At 39.3% G+C, this 26,250-nt stretch overlaps 3 protein-coding genes across 3 annotated transcripts in view; all 3 read left to right on the forward strand.

Moving 5' to 3' along the window:
* The first annotated feature begins 176 nt into the window (after positions 1 to 176).
* zgc:109982 (uncharacterized protein LOC553564 homolog) lies at positions 177 to 8,700 on the forward strand. The gene is made up of 6 exons (XM_038306156.1): positions 177 to 348; positions 1,091 to 1,252; positions 3,123 to 3,302; positions 3,378 to 3,471; positions 5,156 to 5,339; positions 8,369 to 8,700. Exons 1-6 carry the CDS (start codon positions 252 to 254, stop codon positions 8,603 to 8,605), a joined length of 954 nt encoding a protein of 317 aa, XP_038162084.1. The 5' UTR covers positions 177 to 251; the 3' UTR covers positions 8,606 to 8,700.
* A 5,828-nt stretch (positions 8,701 to 14,528) lies between these two features.
* dr1 (down-regulator of transcription 1) lies at positions 14,529 to 22,159 on the forward strand. The gene is made up of 3 exons (XM_038306157.1): positions 14,529 to 15,366; positions 15,484 to 15,647; positions 21,017 to 22,159. The coding sequence occupies exons 1-3, from the start codon at positions 15,147 to 15,149 to the stop codon at positions 21,161 to 21,163; spliced, it is 531 nt and encodes a 176-aa protein (XP_038162085.1). The 5' UTR covers positions 14,529 to 15,146; the 3' UTR covers positions 21,164 to 22,159.
* Positions 22,160 to 24,879: 2,720 nt separating this feature from the next.
* Positions 24,880 to 26,250, forward strand: part of si:dkey-44g17.6 (guanine nucleotide-binding protein G(I)/G(S)/G(O) subunit gamma-12) — a 61,032-nt gene continuing 59,661 nt past the window's right edge. The window contains exon 1 of the mRNA XM_038306160.1: positions 24,880 to 25,048. The gene's annotated coding sequence lies outside the window, so the exon portion shown is untranslated. The remainder of the gene's footprint in view (positions 25,049 to 26,250) is intronic.

Genomic DNA, 26,250 nt, shown 5'->3' on the forward strand with positions numbered 1-26,250 from the left:
ATTTGTTTCACGCCGGCCTGCGATAAAAGCCTTGTTATGATGAGCCTAAATCCTCCTGAGCATCAGCACCATGTGCTGGCCACGCTCAGTGGTAATCTTCACACCACGAGCACAAGGCTTCTGCTGAGTTGCAAGCCTGTGGATTAAGGAGTGGGTTTTAAAAGAGAGCCCCGACTATAACCTCCCTCCTTCTGTTCTTCGTTCTGCATCAGCTGTGGCCGCGAGACAAAAACGCAGACAAAACAGGCACAATGACCCAGAAGGTGGTTCTGATCACCGGCTGTTCCTCAGGAATCGGCCTCGCGCTGGCGACCCGGATCGCCAAGGACGAGAAGAAGAGGTTTATGGGTAAATGTTTCGGTTGGCTGCTTCTTTAAAAAACAGGATGCGTTGGGTTAACTTCTGAAACAATCAGATGTCTGAAGTTTTGTGTTAGAAGTCCCACGTTACTGCATGAATATATTAATGCATTAAATAGCTGGAAATATCTGGGTTTATATGTTTAAGTTATATTTAGGATATTTTTTAGCTGTTTTATTCAACTTCCTCTTGAATTACTGGACCTGATCATTTACATAACTGGGTTATCTAGTTTTCAATTTCAGTTTAGGAGCAGATAAATTACAGTTTCTATAAAACTCCTATTTACCTTGTTTGGGTCCCTTTATTTAACATTTATGATGAAGAATAAGCATTAAAATATTGTGGATGAAAAGCAGCATATGATGCAAAATAAGTAATATCATGTAGACATAGTTTTGGTGATGATTTTAGAAGTAATATCCCAGTAGATGGCTTTAATATAGCAACTACTATCTTGTAATGAAGAGCCCCAGAGCTCTGGGGATTATCCCGACTAAATGAGATGATTGGTGTATTATCACATGATCCTGGAGTATGCAGCTGAAGTTGATCTAAATAGCTGTCAATGTTTCTCCGCTTTCACTGCAATGTTTTAGATCAACACCAAAGCTAAAGAAAAACAAACAAAAAAGCAGGGAATTAAGTGATCCTAAGTATGCATCATACTGTACATCAGGTCTTTAACAGGATCTTAAAGGAACATCTTTGTGTGTGGTTGATGTTGTAGTCTACGCCACCATGAGAAACCTGGCTAAGGTCGAGCCGCTGGTTGAGGCGGCCGGCCGGACGCTGGGCAGGACGATGGAGATCAAGCAGCTGGATGTGTGCAGCGAGGAATCCATCAAAGCTTGCGTGGACAGCCTACCAGAGCGCAGGGTGGACATCCTCAGTAAGTCTGCACACACGTGTTAAGTAATGCAGGTGCAGGTCTGTAGGTTATTTTATTCTTCCATCATTGTGTGTGCTTGCAAAGTGCATGACGTTAATCTTGCATTGTGTTTATTACAGTGATGCTATGCAGCTTTCTTGTCCTGTATGAGTTTTGGTGAGGAATGTGTTACTGGACTCTGCTGTGTTTCTTTATGTACTGCCACCTATCAGGAAATCAGTGTAGATTTATAAAAATGTCCTCTGCCCTAACATAATTAGGGGTTTTTGCTTTTACTCCCTAACTTTGAACAAAAATATCTGTACTTTCTATTCTTAAATTTCTCAAAACGGACTCGTTACTTTGATACTGATAACGACATTATGTAACAGCTGAAACAAATCAGGGAAATCAAAAGCATAAGGAGAACAGAGGCCTGTACCACAAAGTGGGATTACTGGGTTAGTGGGACAACTTCAGGGTAAACCATGACTTTTTGGTACCACTGCGGAGACAGGATTGATCTGAATCCTAGAAAATGCTCCATCCAGCAACCAATCAGCTGTCCGAGAAACAATGACCTAACCTTTTATTTAAGGACCAATTTAATTCAGAACAAAAAGAACTTAAACAAGACAATATTACAGTAAAGCAAAACCTTTAAAACCAAAAACCAGTTAAAACAAAATATGTTTTTGAAAAGTTTTTCCTACATGTAGTCCTCATACATCCCTGGCATTCACTTGTTTCTTGTATAAATGATGTATGAAGCAAAATAATCTGGGATATGCCAGATTATGGATTCCAGAATGGCCATGCGACCTGCAGCAGTGCGTTCCAGACTGTATAATGGATGTTCTTTAGGTGATAGAAGGACGACTTCAAATGCATGATTATTTTTTCAGTGTTTCAAGATGGATTAACTGAAGCTGGGCGCTAACTCTTAAAAGCTTTTCATTTGTACTGCAGTTTTTTCTCAAACTGTTATATGTAACAAAAGAGGAAAACAATGATCATCTTAATTTGGTTATACATTTCTAATTTGCGTGTTTTCTTTTCTATTCGTTCTAAAAGCTCTTAAACAGTATATAATATATAGAGTATGTTGGTGAAGATTCTCAGTCTTCCAGGTCATAGTCATTTAAAAAGAAAGTGAAAATCAGTCCACTGGACTAATAGCGTTGAGTTCAAAGCTTTGTTGAGCTACTGTACAAAACCTGTAACTCAACGCTATTACTGACATTTTAAATTGAAAAAGCTTCCTGGATGGGAAGCGAAACATCTTCAAACCTAAAGACAAAGTCCAGTGGATTGTTTTTGACTTTTTTTTAAATGTATAGAAATATATAGAATAAATTAAATGAATATATACTTGCTAGATTTAGGGACTTTAGAGCTGGGAACATTGTGAGAAAATTAGCTTGTAAAGGACAGTAAGGGTTTTTTGTCTCTCAAAGTGCAAAAAAACACATCAGATTTCTGGCTCAGAAAGAACCTGTATCATTGAGCAAGCCTTGTTTTTACAGCCCTTATTTATATTGACAGATCGAAGAAATATATTGAAAACTCTGTGAAAGTTACAGGTAAAAAGACATCTCAGTTTTCTAGCATCCATGAAGTAAAATCCTAATTGAGGTTATCATATTAGCAGCAGTCATCAGGTCAACATAGAGACACCCATCTAACATAAGAACAATTTAAAGTGATTACCTAACAGTGAAGGAAAGAAGCTAGAGAACCCAGGTGTGCATGGAGAGAGCGTGCAGAAAGCTTCTGGGTCAGGATTCAAACCGAAGACCTTACTTACTCAGGGCGATATTGTTAAATGAGCCGCAATGCAGCCCATAAGCCATGTGAGTGAAGGATAACGCTATCGATCTCCTGTCCTCAGTCAGTAATGCTGGGATGGGGCTGATCGGACCCATTGAGTGTCAGTCCATCGATGAGATGAAGACGGTCATGGACACCAACTTCTTCGGTCTTGTGCGACTGCTGAAGGAAATCCTGCCTGACATGAAAAAGAGGAAAAAAGGCCACATTGTGGTAATCAGCAGTGTGATGGGCATTCAAGGTGAGGAAGGATAACTCGTTCACCTTCAGCGGATTCGTTATGTGAAACATTGACAGTCTCTCTTCTGTGTTTTAGGAATCTTATTCAACGATGTCTACGCAGCATCCAAGTTTGCTGTGGAAGGCTTTTGTGAAAGCTTGGCAGTTCAAGCCCTGAGGTTCAATCTAAAGTAAGCTGAACATGCATGTAGAACACATCCAAACCTGCAAACGCCGATTCATAAATGGGACGGGGGATTTACCATTAGGCCCCGTACTTTGGGGGCCCCGTACTGTAAAACTCTGTTTACATGTATAGTTAATATAACTATTCCTTATTTGTTTACATTAATTATGTTTTTGATAAAAATTCTTTCATTAAAATGCCATCAGAACGCTTAGAATATTAAGTGTGTCTCAGGCCCCCATTTGCTAACCTGACTCCTCCAGATGGATTAGCTCCGCATATCCATCTGGAAACCTTCCGATGAAGTAATTTTGGGAAAATGTGAAAATACTGGTTAGCTGATTGGCCTATGTTGGTGATAGACGGGCCAAATAAACCAATAAGATCAACGAAGCATATGACGTACTAACAGAGCGATGACGAGGAGGAGCCAATTGATAGATCAAACTCTTGCCGAAACCAGTTGGAAGAAGAGCAAAAACATCTTTTCCTCTGAGAAAAGCCTCCAGAGCAGTGTTTTGCTCTTCTTTCAGTGAAGAAATACTCTGTAATTCCGATAAAACTTGCTCGATAGCCACGCTAACGCTAGTTTCATCGGCTGAAGCCGCCATGTTCTTTAGACTGAACTGTTGCGCTTCTCGTTGCGTCACACCTCAACCCGCCTCAAAGCCAACGCTGATTGGACGTTCGTTTGGTGAACGGCTCCAAATTTTCTTTAACGGAGAGTCTCCAGACTGATCTGCGAGTGAAACCTTGAAAGCTTGCGAGATCAGGATGGTCTCATGATGCTACCCATTTGCTGCACTTGTTCAAGGTCCACACAGACAGCAGCAAACCATTTGAAAACAAACGATGCAAAGAGCAGTGTTGCAAACTTAGAGCTTTTGTTGCTATATTTAGCGGATTATTTGACCCCTCTAGCGCTTTTATTTAAAAAAAGCGCCTTTTTAGCGACTTTTTTCTGCTACTGGAGACTTTGGAGACAACATCTAAAAGCAGCGAACTCTGCTCTCCAGAGCAAGTAGATTGGTAACCCCGCCTCCTGCTCTCCTCTATCTTGTCTGCTGTCATGATTCATGCAGCTATTATTTCATCCAAATGAAAAATGGAGAACAGATAAGCAGATCATGGCTTGTCTACAGTGAAAAGAAGGACTGGGTTATTTACTTTCGCCTTTTTGGAAACACAGGAAGGAGCAATCAGCTAAGTGAGCTTAGTGCTTGGAAAAAATCTTTCATTCCTTTAGAGACAGCATGAAAAGTCAGTACAAAACATAGAGAGGAAAACAAGAAGAAAAGGGACAAGAAGAGAGGGACACAACCTAGAACAGATAATGGATGTCTATTCTATTAACATTTCTCTATCTGGAGAATGGGTCTGTTTTATGTGTTGCCTTCTCAATTCAGAGGGCCCCCTGTCTGTCATTGCCTGGGGCTCCAAGTTTCCTAAATCCGCCCCTGTTGATCAACAGAGCACCTGTGCAGACATGCTTCAAAATGAAATGATCATCTTGGCTAAAATATGTCATGAGGCAGGCTGTAACACGGCACCAGTCGGTTTCTCAACATCATTTAGTAACTACATGTCACTACAAAGAATAGGGCTGGTTAGGTTACTGGAATGACTGTTCCATGAAGCATTTCCTAATATCACTTCTTTCCTGTTCTGTTGTTCACCTTATCTTCCAGCATCAGCCTAATAGAACCAGGTCCAGTGATCACAGAGTTTGAGCGTAAGGTTTACGAAGAAGGCATGAAGACGGACCTCAGCAAAGCCGATAAAATCACTGCCGACATGTTCACAAACATCTACCTGAAGAACTACAACCAGATCTTTGAAACCCTCGGTCAGACAGCAGAGGATGTAGCAGAGGTATCGGTTTAATATTGGTACCAGAAAAAAATGCTGTTGGATGTTTTAAATTGTCTCTTTGGTCATCGCAGTACCTTAGTTGTGAACGGAGCTGCATTTTGCTACAATAACAAAATTCTAATTCAGATTTCATATTTCAACACAAAGCAGAGCATACAGTTGTAGCCATTCAAAATGTCTCCACTTGATGGGCCCTTGGCTGGTCCCCTACAATTTATTTTTAAACTTCAATCCTTGTACCAAAATATTCTTTCTGTCATGATTTGTGGACATTAAGATCTAAAGAGAAGATATATGAACGCCCAGGAGAAGGCCAGTGGCTGGAAGTTGGAGGGGATTTTGCTGGGAGCTGCAGGGAAGTGGGCTTCAGACAAAATTAGTGTCAAACGTTTGTGCAGCAAAAATTTCCGTTTGTGCCACTTTCATTTTAAAGATATAAAGAAATATTTCTAGAGGTCATCAAAGGTCAACCAGCCCCCCCACCTTCTTCAAATCAGACGAAATGGGTGTCAATTAACTCAGCTCCATTTGTGCTGGTTTGTGCAGCAAAAATTGTTGTTTGTGCTGCTTTGGCTTTAAAGATATTAATGAAAATGTAAAGGTCAAAAGGTCAACCAGCCCCCCCAACTTCTTCAAATTAGACAAAATTGGTGTCAAACGTTTGTGTTGGTTTGTGCAGCAAAAATTTTCGTTTTGTGCCGCTTTCATTTTAAAGATATAAAGAGATGTTTCTAGAGGTCAACAAAGGTCAACCAGCCCCCCCCCACCTTCTTCAAATCTTCAAAGCCAAAGCAGCACAAACGAAGATTTTTGCTGCACAAACCAGCACAAACGGAGCTGAGATAATTGACACCCATTTCGTCTGATTTGAAGAAGGTGGGGGGGGGGGGGGGGGGTGCTGGTTGACCTTTGATGACCTCTAGACATATTTCTTTATATCTTTAAAACGATAGCGGCAACAAACGGAATTTTTTGCTGCACAAACCAGCACAAATGTGTGACACCAATTTTGTCTAATTTGAATAAGGTCGGGGGCTGGTTGACCTTTTGACCTTTACATTTTCATTAATATGTTCAAATCCAAAGCAGCACAAACGAAAATTTTTGCTGCACAAACCAGCACAAACATAACACAAAAGTTTGACACTAATTTTGTCTGATTTGAAGAAGGTGGGGGGGCCAACTTCACTCAGGTCGTTTGACTAGGAAGGGCCATTTTGAATGGCTGCTGCTACACCTGAAAAATGGAGGGAAAATAATGGCAGGTTTCATAAAGGTGTAGCCAGCACTTTACTGAATGCATATCTAAACAATCAAGGAGGATTATGTCTTTAATACTAACCGAGAGATGGCTGTCAACCAAAAGGGGAAGGCTGGATGGGAAAATGTAAGAGAAACAGCCAGGAGGCTCATGGGAAGTTTATAAAGAGACCAGCAGCTCAGGTTGCAGAATCTGTGACTGGACATCAATTTGTTATCCACAAATCAAGACTGAAAGTAATAAATAAATAAAATGTAAAATTTAATGTTTGGCTGGAAGTGAAACTGGTCTTCATTCTGAACACTTGGAGCCGTCTGTGAAACATGAAACTGGCATCACTATGCCCCATTATATCTATGGAGAAAAATACTGTATGTTCCAATATTACTGGAACCAATATTACAAAATATGTTTCAAAAATGAAACATCAATAAAAACATCTCAATCCATAAATAGGGTTTAAGAGTAATCTATAAAGCATAAGCAATAGTTCAACCATTTGTACAGTTTGCTGTTTCATCCATCCATCTTCTTCCACGGGAAGAGACCCTGGGCCAGGAATCGAACCCAGAACCTTCTTGCTCCTAGAAACATTTGTCATGTCTTGGTTGGTGTTTGTGGACCCAAATGCAAAGGCAGGGAGGCAGAGGTGAGTTATTGCAGATTTAATCAAAGGAAACAGTTTAACAAAGGCAAGAATCCAAAAATCCACCTAAAAATGTAAAGCAAACCAGAACCATGGAGACATCAGGGGAAACCAAACACGAGGAGCAGGGAGAGACGAGGTATGAAGACAACAACATGAGAAGCCAGCAACGACAAAGAACTGACAAGGAGTGACTGCAGAGGGAGAGAATAGCTGACTGAGACAAAGGCAGGGCTAACGAGCTGACAAGGAGGACAAGGAAAGGAATACACACAAGAGGGCAACAGAGGAAAACAACAGAAAAACCTGAGAACTAACATAAATCTAGAAACTACAACAAAATAAGAATTAAACCAATAAAACTAGGAAATATGGAGCAAAGTAAAGCACAACATAACCAAAACCATGACAACATTGCTTTAAACTGCACCACCGTGCAGCCCCAGTTTGCCTTTCTTTCTTTGCAGATTTTTTTATTCTTTTTTATTTTTTAATTATTTTCAAATACCCTTTTACATTATCACACATTTTTATCTTTTTGATCGAAATGCATTTGTTATTGTATTTCAGGAATAATAAAATAAAATGTATCTTTATGCAATCCAATTAACAAAACATGTGGCAAAACAGAAAAATATAAACATATTTTGTCCACCCTGTTTGAGGTAGAAGAAGGTGTTGCATTTTTTAATAAGAGATAAGAGAAAATACATGTTATGTTAGCCGTGGCTACAATTCTATACTCTGCTATCTATAGAAATTGATCCATCCATCCTGGACAGGTCGCCAGTCCATTACGGTGTATATAATTCCCTTTCCAATAGATAAAAGCAAAATACAACAAGAAAAACAGACTAATATGCCTGAGAATTTCAACATTGAATCAGACATTCACCAAGATTAAGTCTTAACAGGTTAGTGTCAGATTTTTAGTGGTAAGAAACTGACAAAAATGTAGAAAACAACTCTGCTCCACTTCACACCTATGCAACATTGTGTTTTTATATAAATAAAACTATTCCTGTTAAAGATTATAATGTGACAACCTATGAAAAATACTAAAAGGTGTAAGTATCGTTGCGTTTGTTGAATTTATCTGTTTTTTCTGTGTTTTCCTGCCAGCACACCCACAAAATCATCACCATGGACAATCCTCCTTTCCGCCATCAGACAAACACTCTCTACACCCCCATGACCACGCTAAAGTATGCCGACCCCAATGGAGACCTTCCCATCGACACATTTTACAAAATGGTGTTTGAACACGACAAAGTCTTCAACGCCAGCCTGAATTTCCTCAAGCTGCTGCGCTGGAGAAGCCGCAAGAGTTTTACCTTAGAAAAAGATAAGAGCAGCTGAGAGGATTTAGCATCCATACGTCCTGCTCTGTGTCTGCGTGTGAGGAATATATCCCTGCCAAGGTTTCCTCTGTTTCTGAAAAAAGAAAAGTTGAACATTAAAAATAAAGTTGAAGTTGTAAGGAAATAAATAAAAAGATTTCTGAGCAACAGAATTTATGTCTCTGTAGTCCTTTTTTTAAACATGTCTTTGTGTCCAATAAGAGCCTTTCTATAGTAAATCAAACTAAATTAAATACATTTAAGAAATGCAATTAATTATGTTTAGTTTTTTTATAGTTTACCAGCAGCTCTCCAGTGGTTTAGGTCATACCTAGCAAACAGGAGTTTCTCTGTCGTGATTGGTGACCACTGCTCCTCAAAGGCATCGCTGCCCTGTGGGGTGCCACAGGGATCTTTTCTCTGCCCTATTTTGTTTTCTTTATATATGCTACCTCTGGGATCAATTATAAAAAAACAAAACCTGTCTTTTCACTTATATGCCGACGACTTGCAGATATATTTGCCCTTGAAACCAAACGAAAACACTGCATTCACTAAGCTACTGCACTGCATCACAGATATAAAGCAGTGGCTGTCACAGAACTTTTTGCACTTAAACGACGGCAAAACCGAATGCATTTTGTTTGGTTCTCCATCAATTTCAAATGTTCTCGCCACAAACTCCAGCAATCTAGCCCCCTTTTTTAAATGCCATGTCAAAAATCTCGGGGTAACATTTGATAATGGGCTCAAATTTGACAAACAGATTGTCAGCTCAAGCTTTTTCCAGCTCCGTCTTTTGGCCAAAGTCAAGTCCTTTCTCAGTTGGCAGGATCTTGAGAAGGCAATCCATGCTTTCATTAGTTCAAGACTGGACTACTGCAATGCCCTTTACGTTGGCCTCAGTCAGTCAACAATTTCTCATCTCCAACTTGTGCATAACATTGCTGCCCGATTTTTAACAAACACATCCAGACGTGAACATTTTACTCCTGTGCTGTCGTCACTCCACTGGCTTCCAGTCCGTTTTAGAATCGATTTTAAACTTCTGCTATTTGTTTTTAACGCCATCCATGGCTTTGCACCCTCTTACTCGTCTGAGATTTTAACTTTCCGCAATTGTGGCAGAGCTTTACGCTCCTCAGGTCAGCTTCTGCTAGAGGTCCCTAGGTCAAGACTCAAACAGTGGGTCGATCAATCATTTGCTGTCGCTGTTCCCAGACTGTGGAACAAACTACCCCCTGACATCCGCACCACTACTGACCTCAGCCTTTTTTTAAAAAAAGCTTAAAACCCACTTTTTTAATTTAGATTTTAATTCTGACTAGGATAATACTGTCTCTTAGATGTCCTCTTTCTGTGTGCTCCTTTCTATGCACCTCTGGAAGGCTTTTAATGTCCTGCAGCGCTGCACCACTGCAGCCCTTTTAATTGTATCTTGTATGTTTTTATATGTGTTATGTATTGTTTTTATGGCTTTGTTGTGAAGCACGTTGGGTACCATTTATAAAGGGCTATACAAATAAATTTGATGTGATTTGATCATTGTTATTACATTTCCTGATCTGCAGAAAAGCTGCTCTTCTCAAAACTTACACCAAAGGAATTAGCTTATAGCAGGAAATTCTTCTGTATTGATTTTGGTCCAGTAGAATATTTATATGGAATGGCTTTGATATAACAGGTTCATTTCTGCACATTAAAGGTAACTACCTCATGTTGAACTCCTCCTGGCCAGTAAGTGGTGCTTTCAAGCCCGTCCTCTTGCCAGGTCCGCTAATGCTAACCAAACCAAACATCTAACTGACTTTAACCTACTGCATTAAATTATGGACTCTGACTTCAGGTGTTTCTAATGTTACTCTGGTTCTTTGTTTCTGCAGTTTTCCCTGTAAGACATGATCATTCAAGCAGGAGTTTGTACTTTTGGTAATGCTTGGTGAAGCAAGTGCTGGTGGAAAGGAAAATCTGCCTTTCCATAATACTCGACAGGGATTTTTTTTGTTTGCTTGTTTGTTTTTCGGACTTGATAAACAGAAACCAACACCAGAGGATCCCATACACTGAAAAACTAATGACACATCCAACTGAACCTCAGGCAGCTGGCATTATTGGCCCCTTTACTCTTCCTCTTGACACCGAGGGCCTTGATTTCCCAATCAAATGCACTGCATTATTAGCTAAGCTGAAACACTTTTCATAGTCTATAAGAAGTGGCTCATCAAAGTATTTGCTTTTTAGTGCAGATCAATATGTGGATGCACCATAATAAAACAAAACTACGGGAATATTCTTTAGTACAAAGGAGGAGAGGTCCAGAGTTAGCTCACATTTGTTTGTGGCTAAAATCTTTGTGTCAGGATGGACTCATACCTGAACCTGCAGAGGTTCATAAAGGCCGTTATTAAGTCAGCCTTTTATCACCTGAAGAACATCTCCAGGATTAAAGGACTAATGTCCAAGTAGGATCTAGAAAAACTGATTCATGCATTTATCTTTAGTAGAATTGATCACTGCAACTGTGTCTTCATATGTTTGCCTAAAAAGTCCATCAGACAGCTTTAGCTGATCCAAAACGCTGCTGCCCATGTTCCCACTAGAACTAAGAAAGCGGCGCACATCCCCCCGGTTCTAAAGTCCTTCCACTGGACCGCAGCTCAGAGAATAGACTTTAAAATCCTTCTGTATGCACCTTCCGATGCACTGGTGGATGCCCGGGCGGGTACTGACTTATTCCCGCCGGGGGTGAGGCGTCCCTGGGGCCTCTGGTCCCTGGGGTCTATGGCCAGATCCACTTCGGGGTGGCTGGCTGCCAGCGGAGGCCACGGACTCATCCCAGCGGCTCCCAGCGTCTCTGGCATTGTGGTGGCTGGGGGACTTCCTTGGGGCCGTATCTACTCCTCCCTTGGTGGGGGTCGGATTTCCTGGGTTGGCCCCTCCTGGGTGCCTTTCCTCTTGGGGTCCCTTTGGGCGTCTGGGGCTTTGGATCCCCCGGCGCTTGCCTCTGTGCTCTGGAGGGGCGCGTCTTTGGCTCTTCACAACCACTATTGAGCATTTTTCCTTTGGATAAACTTTACATGCATAAGTGAACTTTCACAAACAACTACAGGTGCTTGGTTCCAGGTACTCAGAGATTCACTTCCATACAGAAAGCCCATATTCTTATCTTTAGGTAACACAGACTACATGTCAGATTTGAATAATATTACTTAAACCTCAGCGATAGTATTAAAGTGTTACTTTATTGTATCTTTTATACTATATCCGTTGGTTGTGCTGTTCTTTTCACATCTCTTTGCAGGTGATGAAGCAGAATGAAGATATTTTATCGTTATCTCCCTTTTATCTCCTCTTTCTTTCATCTTTTCTTCTTTTCTTTTCCTTTTCTGTTCTACTTACATTGCATTGTCGATATAATCTGTAATACGCCCTCCATTACTTAGAATTAAGCTATTTATATGCATAAATTAAGCATAACACTATGGTGATAGCCGTACCGCTCCAATTGTGAAAGCAAAATCTGTTGGGCTGTTTTTGGCATCAAGACAATTATTCTTATTGTCACATCGCCAGACAGGACACTGTAACAAAAAAAAATTCTTCTGGATAGTCTATTTTGAAGTTAAACTGTTAACTGATGTATTATTAGTTTAAGGTTGTGATCCAACTATTTTATTTGTTTCACTACCTGCTTTTATAATAATCTTTACTTCCTTTTGTTTTTCTTGTGTTGTATTGATTGATTCGTGTAAATCACTGTGAATTGAACTTTTACTGATATGTGTTTTACAAATAAACTTGCCGTGCTCTGCCTCAGTGGTTTAATACAAGAATTGTGACGGTTGATTTCCTGTTTAAATATGTGAAGGTTTTCTCAAAGCTGGGACTCCAGCTGCAGTTCAATCCACAGTTCAAGTTAAATGTAAATGTTCTCCGTTTCATATCACAACGTTTCCTTCCACAAAACTTTCCAGTATTTTGCTTGAAAGCAGCTTCCTGGAAGAAGCCATCTGCATTAGCAGCTCTCCTTATGGAGGTTTTTTTTAGGATGTCTTGCTTTTTCTAATGTAGGCCATAGCATAATATTTCTGCATTAAATATTTATTTATTTATGTTATGCAATATTGAAACTTCTTAAAGTTTATTTTTATTCTTGTGCGCAATGAATACAAAAAAAATATATTTCTTAACATCTTAATTTATAGAGATGACTTGTAGAGACTATATCCTTTGCACAGGCTTCCGTGGATTGTAGCGTTTCTTGGCATTTACTGCCACCTTCTGTCCAACTGGTGTAATTGCAACATGAAATCCATCAACCAAGATAATGCCACTTTGCAAAGCAGTTTCCTGCTGGTAGAAATCCATTTGAAGTCCAACACTTATTTTGCCACTGATTAGTAATTAATAGACTGCCTTTGTTTTAACCTGCACTTAATTTAGGTTCGCCGTGTCAATCTTTATTTGTTATAACGCATACGCACTAGAAAACCAAAAAAAAACAAGAAAAAACCCCACATAAATTATTTTCAAGCACATAAGGAATCAATATTCCTCTTCTCATCTGTAACACCTGAACCAAACTGTTCTTAAACAGTGTTAAACTGTTCATACATGCATCAACAGCATTCAGAACACCAGTTCATTCATTTTTTCTTTTATTTATTTTTTTTTACTTGAAATAAACTGTAGAAACTGTCATCCTATTTTTTTATACAACTATCTAACCAAGGATTCTTTTTTCTCTTTAGGAAAGGATGTGAAGGACCTTATTTTTTCTTTAATTTGATGGATGTATCACTAAAGAAGGCTATGAGGAGTGGCAACGAGACAGAGATTGGATTCTCTAAGTTTGGTAACTGTTGATATACGTTTTGCTTCAGCTTGGAAACTCTTTTTTAATTCATTAATAATAATAATAATAATAATAATAATAATAATAATACTTTGGACTTTTAATGTACTTTATATTTACACAAATCCTAAAGTGCTACATAGTAAAACAGGTAAGTGCTAAATAAAAACCCATGGAGAGCATGAGAAAAAAAGTAGAGGAAAAGATAAAATAAAAAAACTCTTCAGATGAAAATGACTTTGAAAAGTCAGTTTTCCTCCAATATCCTTGCTGCGTACACATTCAGTTCAATTCAGTTTATTTCTATAGCGCCAATTCACAACTCATGTCATCTCAAGGCACTTTCCAGTTCACCAGATCATCCAGTCAGATTGATTCAAAGTTTTCTATCTAAGGAAAACCGGTTGATTGCATCGACTCATCGACTCGAATGCAATCCTTCAAACTAAGCATCATGTGCATCTTCTCTTAAGGAAACTTTCTTCTACTTATTGAATTTTTTTTTTATTCACAGATGTAAATATTTTAAAGTCCAGTTTTTATTGTTGGAAAAAGTATTTTGTCTGAATGTTCCGTAAAAATTCAAAAAATATCCACTGGACTTGGTTTTCAAGATTTGAAGACGTTTCGCCACCTCTCCAGGAAGCTTTCTCAATTCAAATGTCTGGATCCGCAGTGAGTTTGAGTCTTATATAGACAAGGCCTTGTATCGCTTGGAAACATGCAATGGAAACCGATGAATGGGTCGTTAGTTCCATCGTTAGCCTGTAATATCTGAACCTGTCTATGATTCTAGGGGTCGGTCGTTAAAGGGGGGATTGTCATTAAGGGGGGGATTGTCTCCTGTAATACCTAATACCTTTTGTCTGAATGCTTTTCATTTAATTTGAGATTGCAATTTGTTTTTTTCTATTTCATAAATTTTTCTATTTTGCCCTTGTAACTTTTGAATCAATAAATACTACTAATAAAAAGGAGTTTACAGGACATCAAAGTAAGATTTTTTTTTTTATAATAATACAAAAAAAATCTCCAAACTGACCGCTAGGTGGCAGTATACCCTACCTATGCTACTTCAAAAACATGACCGTTGCACTCTATTTCCGGTTCTTTGCTTGACGTTGCATCCGGATAAAATTCAGATAATGTTGCCAAGAATAAAGTATCTTCCGTTCATTTCTGTATATTAAATTCTGTTCAGATTTCTTTGTGGAGGATGAAAAGCTCCCCGCTTTGCTGTGAGGATTTCACTGCGGCCGCCCTCCTCTTAAAGGTCGCTTCAAAGCTGCTTTCCTTACGTCCGGAGCTCATTGTTAGCCTAGCTTTAGCCATGCTCGCAGCCGCTTTCACTTATTTCCGCGCTGGGACCACCGCTGCTAGCTAGCATAGTAGCTGGCTAGTTAAGCTTTATTTTTTAGGTAACTCTGTCATTTTGTTGAGTGTGTGCAGGGTGTATTTTCTTTGATTTCTGATGTATTTCTTGTAAAACCGTCAAAGACCAGAGCGGTTCTTCTTTTCTTTTTTAAAGCGCTCGGACAGGGACGGTGTGTTTGCTAATAGCTAACCCGCACACCTTACTTTGAAGGAAACGTTTCTTCATTTATCTTACTCAACCTGCTCGGGGTTATTTGACGCAACGGGGCTTTTAGTTGGAGCTTCACCATTTATATTTTATTTTGGAAAAAAAAGGTACATTTGAGCCACTATGGCTTCCTCCTCTGGCAACGACGATGATCTGACAATCCCCAGAGCAGCGATCAACAAGATGATCAAAGAGACTCTGCCTAACGTAAGGGTTGCTAACGACGCCCGGGAGCTGGTGGTGAACTGCTGTACGGAGTTCATCCACCTGATCTCCTCTGAAGCCAACGAAATATGCAACAAATCCGACAAGAAGACCATTTCTCCGGAGCATGTCATCAACGGTGAGTCCTGATGGTCTCTGCGTCCTGGATTCATTGATATAAAGTAGGGGAGGCGTGGAGTTTGGCTTTTAAACCACTGAAAGTCATTGTTGCAACTTTCTCCTCTCGGTTTCGCAGCGCTGGAGAGTCTCGGTTTCGCTTCATATATAACGGAGGTGAAAGATGTCCTCCAGGAGTGTAAGAGTGTAGCTCTGAAGAGGAGGAAGGCTAGCTCCCGGTTGGAGAACTTGGGCATCCCAGAAGAGGAGCTGCTCAGGCAGCAGCAGGAGTTATTTGCAAAGGTAGGATTTCCTGAAGGGCAAAGATGCATGACTGGTTGGTTCAGGCTCAATTTGCATAGTTGCTTGTTGAGAAATGCAGGATGATCTATGAACACTTTCACAAGTGGTGGGTCTGAATATGTCCTGGTTAGCAATGGTTTCACATTCTTGCTGAGGTAAATGTAGTGGTGAACTCCACAGATGGGACAAATCCTGCTAAAATAATTATCTTGGTTTTTAGTCCTCATATTCATGTTCAGATACCGGAACCTGAAGTTACCATCAACATGCTGGTGAAGGTTCTCAGCCATCCCAGTGTTTCCCACAGGATTTTAGGAGACTGTGGTGGGAGAGTCTCTTACCCTAGGGGGTTTTTATGTGTGCACATTTTTAAGCATTGTGTATCCCACTTGCATGCTGTTTTTTTTTTTATTTTTTACATTTGGCCCTTGATTTTACGTTATTCCATCATGTTCTACTTACCCATGAGTTTTGTGTCATTTGGAGCTGTTCTGAAGATATTCTGTTAGGTTATATCCAAGTAACGTCTTCCTATGAGCAACGAGTTGAAGGCACAAACTAAACTGTTCATAATTTATTCTTTATGGTACGCCAGCATTCATAACATGTAGGTGAATCACTGTCCCCCAGACATCCGCTGTTATTTTTTATATTTATATTTTTTTAAAACAATTTGAGTGTGTATGACGTGCGTATACCTGTATGACCTGTGGCCAGGTCAAGATGCACAATTGCAATCGCACCAAACAGGAAAAAGAACAATCCGGTTCATCAAATTAAAATAAAGTAACAACAGATCGGTAACTAGAAATTATAGCATAATTCTTATATAAATTCCAAAAAAACTAAGACTGTTTATTTAAACGATTGGATGCAAACTATTACTACTAGTTATTCACCAACCAGGAAGCAGATTTCTCATCTCCATCAAAATGTTTACTTTATACAGAGGGACTTAAAGTTTAATCAAATCCAGTCAAAAGAAACTTCTTATTGCAGGAATGGATGAAGAGATGCTGAGTTTGGAAGTAGAGAACAAACATAGTTCATAAAAAAAAAAAAAAGCGTTCTAAATCAGCTGCAGCCTGATGGACTTTTTAGGCAAACCTATCAAGACACTGTTGCAGTGATCAATTCTATTAAAGATAAATGCATGAATTAGTTTTTGGACATTAGTCCTGAAGATGTTCTTTAGGTGATAAAAGGCTGACTTAGGCTACGTTCACACAGGAGCCTGAAGTGACCCAAGTAAGATTTTTTTTTTGGCTGGATCGGATCTTTTCATGGCTGTCTGTCTGAACAACACAGATCCGATTTTTTTTTTTTTTTTTTTTCTCCAATCAACCCAGGCCACTTGGCTATGTGGTCCTGAATGCGACCTGTGTCTGAACGGCCAGGTCGCATCCATCCGACCCGAACGCCATTAATACCCAACAAAGGTCACGATTCTGGGTCTTGCTATGAAGAAGCGGCAAGAAAAAAAGACCATGGCGGACGGCGATGAGGAGAGCAGTATTTATGTTTAACCATCTTGAAAAGATTGTGTTTTTATGGTTGGGAAAGATCGCTAGATGCGGCCCAGCACTACCATCCATGTTTACTTCCATAAACACAGGCCTGCAGTGTGAACGTAGCCTTAGTAACGGCCTTTATGAGCCGCTGAAGGTTCAGGTCTGGCTTCATCCTGACACTAGGATTTCCGCCATAATCACTGGTTTCTAGCTGTAGTAACTGAAGCTGGGAGCGAACTCTGGGTTTCTCCTCTAGTCTGGAGATTCTTACATCAGTTTGGTTTTTATTCAGTCGTAGAAGATTTTGGTGCATCCACATATTGATCTGTTCTGAGCATCTAACAAACGCTCTGATGGGTTATTTTATTTTTTTTCAGATGAGTTTTGAGTTTTATTATCTCAGCCATGATTTGATTGATCAAATATAAAACCTTTTCCTTTCCTAATCTTTTTTTTTTAGCTGCGTTTATATTGACTTACCAAATCAAAATATCTGATTCTGTTGCTAAGAGTGTTTTTTATGACATTGAGTATGATTAACCTTGCCTTCCTGGGTCCTTCCTTTGTTTATGCAGTGTCCTCAGCTCTCTTCATGATCTCCATTATCTCTGCCAGTAAAGCCGTCCAGCTGCTGTGTCAGAGCCTAGCACTAGAAATGAAATGCTCACCAGGCAGTCTGATAATGTGGACACTACTATTACAAAGATGATGGTGATTTGCTGTGTGGTGCAGATCTCATTTAAAGGCACAAATACATTCAAAATGTATTTCCAAATAAAATACTAAATAGTCACCTTAAAAATGTGTCAAATTGAACTACAGAATGCTCTCCTGGTCAAAATCTTAAGACCAGTCAAAAAAATTGCAAGAATTTACATTTTGCACTATTGGATCTAAAGAAGGTTCGAAGTAGAGCTTCACAATGTTAAAGGAAGAAATCAGCGTAAGAGACAAAAACTTTTGAGCGGGCAATTAATTGAAAACTGCATTTACTGCATTTGATCAGGAGTGTACAGCAGCCATAAAATGTATCAAGATAAAATTAGGTATTTTCAAAATACTACAAAATACTTCATTCTAGAGCATTTTCCTTCTATCCCTCCACTTTTACACTATCTGGAAAAACATCAAAGTAACAAAACAAGAAAAGTAACTTCAGTTACTGAGAATTTTGCTGAGTAATATATTACTGTAATGCCTTACATTACTGCAATACTGCAAAAAGCAATGCATTACTAGCCTAATTAAATTACTTTTTTACTGCCTTACTCCTAACATTGATATTGTGTAGGCTAAATACAGTCAGCAGTAGAAGATTATTTAGTTACATTTCTAAGAAAAAGTAAATTATAACGGCCAACTCTAGTTTGAGCCAAAACCAGCCTGCTATAAGTGGCGTAAAAGGTCACCTGTGGTGCTGCAGCAGCAGACATATTGACAATGAGATACTAAAGTCCTCTGGAGGCTATAGGTTGATTACATGAAACAAGTAAACCGTGTAACACAGAGGTCCGCGGTCCGGATCCGGACCCACCTGCTTGGCTAATCTGGACCCAACCTGATTTAAAACATTTACAAATTACCACATGTTGTATGACGACAGTGTCTAACTTCACTTGCGCTGCTTCTCCTATTGCCCTAAAAATCCAGCATCCTCCTTCACCGCTCCGCCCCGCAGCGCTCCAGTCAGCCTGTGCAAAGCAAAGCCTCCAGCCTCCGCTGTTCCTCCCGGATTGCTGCGCTCCGACTTATCCTCGGAGCTCGAGGAGAGCAGGAGCGATATTATTATTAAATTCGTAGGAGAGTGAAATGGCGTGCTCAAAGATGACCCTGCACATTTAGAGGATGTTTGGCTCAACCTGCTGCTGTGAAGCAGGATTCTCCACCATGAACAGAATCAACAATAAATCTGGATCCAGGCTCAAAATGAGCTCCTTGATATGTGCTTGAAAAAGGCTTAGTCTCCATTCAAACCCAGGTTTAAAGCCTTCCAGGGCAGCCTAAAGTCCACTGCCAACATTAAGACAGAAAAAAGAAAGAAACGGTCAGTTCAGGTGTTTAATAAAATAAGGGAATCAGGAAATTGTCTATAAACCAAACTGAAAGATTGTTGTTCTCTACTTCAAAAAAAAAAAAAAAAAAAAAAAACTAGATTTTAAAATGGAAAAATTTTCTATTTTTTTATTCAAAAATTCAATGTATAACACGAATGCATAACCACCTTGTTTTATTTCAGTGTTAAATTCTCTTTAAAGTAACAGATCAATAAAAATGTCTCCAGACCTTTACTGATTGATGATTTCCTTTATTCGGATCCCGCTGATTTTTAATGGGTTACCTCTGGTGTAACATAACAACTTTAAAAACGTGATTCTTTGAATGTTTACTGGTGAAATCAACAACAGTGAAACTAACAGAGTTAGTTAGCAGCTAACGTTCAAAAGTTAAATAGCCTAGCCCTACCAACACTGAACAGGAACATGCGATAAAAAGAGTGAATCATGAGTTACTGAAATAAACGAGGTAAATTTCGTTGCTCACCTTGCTTTGAAACAACTTCCTTGACTGGTCTGGGCAAAGCACCAAGGAGAAGATACCTGACTCAATCTAACCTGCAGCAACATGCGTTTTCCGTTGATCGTGCAACGTACCCATAGCAAGTGGAAAATGGTGCCAAAATCCCTAGTGGCCAAGAATGGTATTACAGGGACTTGACTGTGGAGGTGCCACAGACACTATTTCATGTTTATAGATAGATAGATGTCACAACAGACTGTGGCTCAAAGTATTTTACAGTATTTTAAAAATACACAATACTAAAGTATTTTGATACAAAATACGAAGGTGTTTTCATCATCTCAATAAAATACAAATTACTAAATAGTATTTAGTAGGGATGCACGATATAATCGGCCCCCTATCGGTATCGGCCTTAAAACTGAATATCGGACATAGGCCACCCCACCGATATTTAACCCGATATTTGATCAGCTTCTGAGTTTCTAAAGTCTGAAAAAAAATACTACCTTTTCTTCGTCCTCAAAAACTTCTTTTTTACAGACTTAAAAAACTTCTAAAGACGAGGGAAAAAATATTGATACATTAAAATATCACAATCACAACACCATATCAATCTCTTTACTAATGAAATATTGCTATATGTCATCGTTATGCTATGAAATCCCCCGAAAATTCACGAAATTTTGCCATATTTTTATACGTTGATATATTGACGCGGTATCGATCTATTTTACTAACAAAATCTCACAAGAATTTGCAAAATATCACGAGAGTTTGTAACAGAACGATGAAATTTCACGAGATTTTGAAAGTAAAATAGATCGATACCGCGTTTTTAAAAATCTATTTGATATCAGCATATGAAAATATATTTGAGTATATTATTTTTTCAGTGTCAGAAATGGATAACAAAACTGCTATTTTCAATGACTACTTATTTTTGTCCAGCTTTAACATCGGTATCGATATCGGCTATCGGCTACATGAGTTTTAAAATGTCGGCATATCGGATATCGGCCAAAATCCCAATATCGTGCATCCCTACTATTTAGTATTAGAAATGCTGCCCATCCCTGCCTGCAGTGACTCCATGATCTTATTCCCCTCCCAGCTGATGCGAATGCTTAAGCCCTCTGGTGTTTGATCCAAACATGGCAGCCCCTTTCAAAACAATCAGATCTTCCATAATGAACACCATCATTCTTATTGTGGGGATTATATCTTGTATGCACAGTAGAAGTAACCAGAAAGCAATTTTCATTTTAGAAATCGTCCAAATCTTACAGTTTCTCCTTTTTAAGTGAATTGGTTTCTGAATCCGTGTGTGTTTCCCCGCAGGCTCGGCAGCAGCAGGCGGAGCTGGCCCAGCAGGAGTGGTTGCAGATGCAGCAGGCCGCGCAGCAGGCACAGATGGCTGCGGCGTCTGCCAGCGCAGCTCAGCAGGCCAGCTCCTCTCAGGATGAAGACGAAGAGGACGACATGTGATCCCGGGACGCTGCTCAGCTCGTCCAAGTTGTTTCCTGGAACGGCGTTAAAACAACCCTCCACTACCCCCCCCTCAGAGCTGTCGTCGACAGAGATGTGGGACTTCTTGGAGGACAGAAAAATGCCTCCTGGGAACAAAGGACAGCAGATTAATGGGGGGGGATCTAAAGACGGACCCCTGTGCAGATAGCGGTACCTGCAACCGAACTGAACGCAAAACCAACACACAAAAAAAAAACGTTTATGATGTTTCTGAGTAACATTGCATCGACCCCACCCCTGTTTTTAGTTTGTGTTTAAATGACCTTAGTTTTTGTTCTCAGTAGCGATCTGGATGTGTTTAAAAGACGGACGCTGCTGAAGATGCCTGTGATTCGTTCTTTTTGCCCGGTGACATTCATGCGTTTAGGTGAAACTGTTTGTGAATGATTCCAGCATCCTGTTCCTTCTTAGTAAAGGTTTGACGGTCATTTTTTTTTTTTTCCTCTGTATATTTGTTCAGCATTGTTTTGAGGGGTTGTGAATATTGAATTTCTTCTGTTATGTAAAGAAATAAATGGAAGCTTTGTTTAATTTTAGATTCTTTTTTTTTTTTCTTGGATATTTTGTGTCATCTTTGCTCTTCCTAGAACCACCACAGTATTGCTAATTAGCTGCACCTTTTTGAGACAGAATATTTTTTCACATAGAACCAAAGATGGAGGACAGACTAACAGACCCAGAGGTTGTTTCTAAAAAAAATAAAAGGTGTAGGTGCTACTGTGATTCCCAGTTCAGTGTCACTGACGTTAAGGAATATTAATGTCTAACTTTATTAGATGCTTTCATATCCAGGCTGAATTTGTTACTTCTCTTTGGGTGCAGTATCAAAACAACTAGCTTTGTGACTTTGGTTCATTCTAACTGTAAAGATGGAAAAAAAAATGCTGTGATACACATTCACTTGAGTTTATTACCAAGTTGTATTCTTTCAGCAATAAAGGCATCATTTTTATAGACCGTTGTTCTGTTTGTTTTATGTCCTATTGCCGCATGCAGGAAACTAATTCTGGATTATTAGAGGTCCCTTTTCATTTTTACCCTTTTAAACTAAACTAAAGGTATATGTGTATTATATTGACACTACCGAATAATTACTTATTATATAATAGCTTGTTTTATGGTGGTACTTTTTTATCCTATGCCATTAAAGCTACAGTGTGTAATAATTACAGGGATATACAGTCAGAAATGTAATATATTATACATAACTATGTTATTTACTATGTTATTGTAGAAAAAATAACGGGTATATTTATTATCTTAAGTCTACATGAAATCTATACCCTACACAGACTAATGAAATACTATCTGTAAAATTATCTATGTAAACAAACCTCATCACTTGAGAAGGTAGGTGATGCGGACGTTGTGGAAGACATTTTGTCCCGTAACGCTCGCCGTACTGTTGGGGGGGAGATGTTCATGTTGCTGCAGTCTGACCGCTAGATGTCGCTAAAAGTTACACACTGTAGCTTTAAATGTCTCATTTGAATCTTGTATGGTTGAAATGTGCTCATTTGTGCCCTTAAATATGAACTTTAGCGGATATTACCATCCTCTTAATTCGGTCCACGTTTCTATATAAAACATTTTGGGTTTGAATTTACACTTTTTAAATGTGATATATATATTAGCTTTTAGCAGAGGCTATGAGATGACGGAATTTTTAATCCATCCTAACCAGTAAACTGCAGACTTTTGCCCATACACTCCTGTTCCGTTTATATTTCCAGCCAGTTGGCAGGTCTGATAACACTAACCTTTAACTGGCATGAGCAAACATTGACTCACTAGTCAAGAAGAAAAGCAAAAATCTTCCTGCTTTCTGAGCATTTCTTCCTTTGCTCAAAGTTGACCGATGTTTCTCATCCTAAGGCAGAGAAGAAGCATTTTCTCAGACCTACTAGTCATACTGCTGCAGAACATTTTATGCATTGCTATCATAACCAGAAGTATTTTTTTTTTATCCAGCCTATCAAAATGTATAAAACCATTTATTTTCTATAATTTATTTTAATTAATGCTTACTTATTCTGCACCATTCCAGACCTGTGTATATATTATTTTTTATGTGTCTTTTTTTATGGAAAAGCTGCACCTTTAAAGCATCAGTCTGTTTAAATGAACGTTTTTCACTTTGAGTTACTGAAACATATTAAACTTTCAACAACATTGTATTTATTGTGACAATGACCTGGAACAGAGGTCACGGATTAGCAGTCCAGATCCGGACCCACCTGCTGGTTAATCCGGACCCAACCTGATTTAAAACATTTATAAAGTACAGCATGTTGTCCGACGGCAGTGTTTAAATGTCACTTGTGCTGCTTCTCCTCTTAATACGGTAAAGCCCTCCAGAGCGTCCGGCTCCAGGCTGCACGTGATCCAAATCCGCCAATGAGCTGTCAGTCTGGGTTGCTGCTGCTGCTACTTTTAGACACAGCAGGCAAACCTGTGGCAAGCCGGGCGATGGGAAAGAAGGAGAAGACGATGAGAAAAAGAGAGCAGAGAAAGTGTGGACTGCTGGAAGAACTGCGGGGAACTGGTGAAAGAAAAGTGAAATGGTGTGCTCCTCACCATGAAGACAATCAAAAATGAATCTCAATCCACACTCAAAATAAACACCTTGATATGTGCTTTGGAATGGATTTTTTCGTCAATCAAACCCAGGTTTGAGGGCCTTGCAAGGAAGCCTTAAGCCCACTGCTCTCATTAAGACAGAAAAAAGAAAGGAAAAAAAACATTTGGTCAGTTCAAGTCCGTCCATCCGTCCATCCATCCATCCATCCATCCATCCATCCATCCATCCATCCATCCATCCATCCATCCATCCATCCATCCATCCATCTTCTTCCACTTATCCGGGGTCGGGTCGTGGGGTAGCAGCTTCAGTAGGGAGGCCCAGACGTCCCTCTCTCCAGCCACTTGGGCCAGGTCCTCCGGGGGAATCCCAAGGCGCTCCCAGGTCAGCCGAGAAACATAGTCCCTCCAGCGTGTCCTGGGTCTCCCCCTGGCCTCCTCCTGGTGGGACGTGCCTGGAACACCTCACCAGGGAGGCGTCCAGGACGCATCCTAACCAGATGCCTGAACCACCTCAACTGGCTCCTCTCGATGTGGAGGAGCAGCGGCTCTACTCTGAGTCCTCCCAGGATGACTGAGCTCCTCACCCTATCTCTAAGGGAGAGCCCAGCCACCCTACGGAGGAAACTCATTTCAGCCGCTTTGATCCGGGATCTCATTTTTCGGTCAGTTCAAGTGTTTTATAAAAAATTTAAAAAAGTGAATCAGGAAATTGTCTATAAAACAAACTGAACGATTGTTGTTCTCTACTTCAGGAACAATTAAGAAAAATGGAAAAACTTTCTATATTTTTTAATTATAATTTTTTATTTTAAAAAAAACATAGTATAACATGGATGCATAAACACCTGCATTTTATTTCAATGTTAAATTCTGTTTAAAGTAACAGATTATAATCTAAAATGTCTCCGGATTTTTACTGGTTGTTGATTTTTGTTATTCTGACCCCGCTGAGGTTTAATTGGTGACCCCTGGCTTAGAATCGTCATCCGCATGACCCTTGAAAAACATGCGGAGGTAACCAGACAGAGGCACCGGGAGGGGGCGCTGTTGTCCGCCGCAAACAGCGCAGCCCAGCCCCAGCGACCAGCAGCAGCAGCGGCGGCTGAACCCGCCGTCTGTCCGCTTCTCTCCGACACTCCTGCAGGTGTTCAACCACAGGGAAACTTTTCAGGCGGAGGAGAAGGAAAGGAGCCCAGGGAATATTTTTAAGCGTTTGTTTCTCTTCAAAGTCACCTAATTGGGCTTTAAAACAGACTGTAGGTGAGTATCAGCAAAGCAAAATAATTATCTATTTTTTTTTCTAAGGGAGTGAAGATAGAAACGCTGTTAAAAAAAAAAAGCAGAGCGACGTCTGTTGATTAGAAGCAGATATCTTTGTGAATTTATAAGGAAGGATTAAATATATGGTCAGAAGGAACCAGTTAGTAACCGTCATAGCTGTTCTTAGTTTGGTCAGAAATGTTAAATTACAATACAAACAATGCTGCATACATGAAAAAATATAAACTAAGAAAAAGGTTAAATACACAACCTGATGTTCCTTAAGTATGGCTGAAATTGTAATGTGATTACTGATAAGATATTTAGTAATATTTATGATGAGAAGACCATCACTGCACAAATCCTATATTATGATTGTTTTTTTTTGTTGTTGTCTATGATTATTGTTTTAAAGTATCTAGAATATTGACTTGTTAAACCTGTTTTTGACAGGGAACATCAGAGGTTAACTTCCATCCATTTGTTTCAACTGTTCTGCTGCTTTGCTCTGTTTTTGCATTAAATTCAAAAAGTAGATTCCACTAACATGGTCATGGGGTCCAGGAAATGGGAAGATTTTTATATTCTCTCTTCAACTACAGACACAGATGATGTAGTAAATTGATAAAAAAAAAAATACTTCAGACTTGAGGACTCATCTTTGATGAAGTGATGCTGCAGATTTTAAAAGACTGGGGATAAATGAAGCCCTTCCTGATTCAGATGGAGATAAAAAAAAGAGTAAAGTTGAACCTTTTCTGGATTTTAAAATAAGATGTGTTCCAGGATTCACTTTTATTCAGTAAAACTTTATAGCAAGTTTCCTTTCAAAGCACCCAGTTCCATCTTACTTTTAATAGATTCTTTATAATATTTTTTTACTCCATTTAATTGTTAATTCGCAAAACTTCCTTAAAGTTTGATATTTTCTTAATGGAAATACATAACATTCAGTCTTTCCCTGAGGGAATAGTGTGAGGCAGTTTTAGCAAATATTACCCTTTTTACCGAATGTTTGGGAAAAAAGGGAACAAAATTTTACATTTATTAAAAACCCAAACCAGTTGCAAATTTCTGAAAGGATTTTGAGCTACTTTCAACTACAGATGCAAGCAAATTTATTGACATTCCTGATTATGATTCGCAAATTAAAATAATTGAGCATAATATAGTCTAGATAGTAGTGAAGACCGATGACTGCT

This window comes from Cyprinodon tularosa, unplaced genomic scaffold (assembly GCF_016077235.1).
Source record: "Cyprinodon tularosa strain WSP-4 unplaced genomic scaffold, ASM1607723v1 ctg574, whole genome shotgun sequence".
NCBI classification, from domain to species: Eukaryota; Metazoa; Chordata; class Actinopteri; order Cyprinodontiformes; family Cyprinodontidae; genus Cyprinodon; species Cyprinodon tularosa.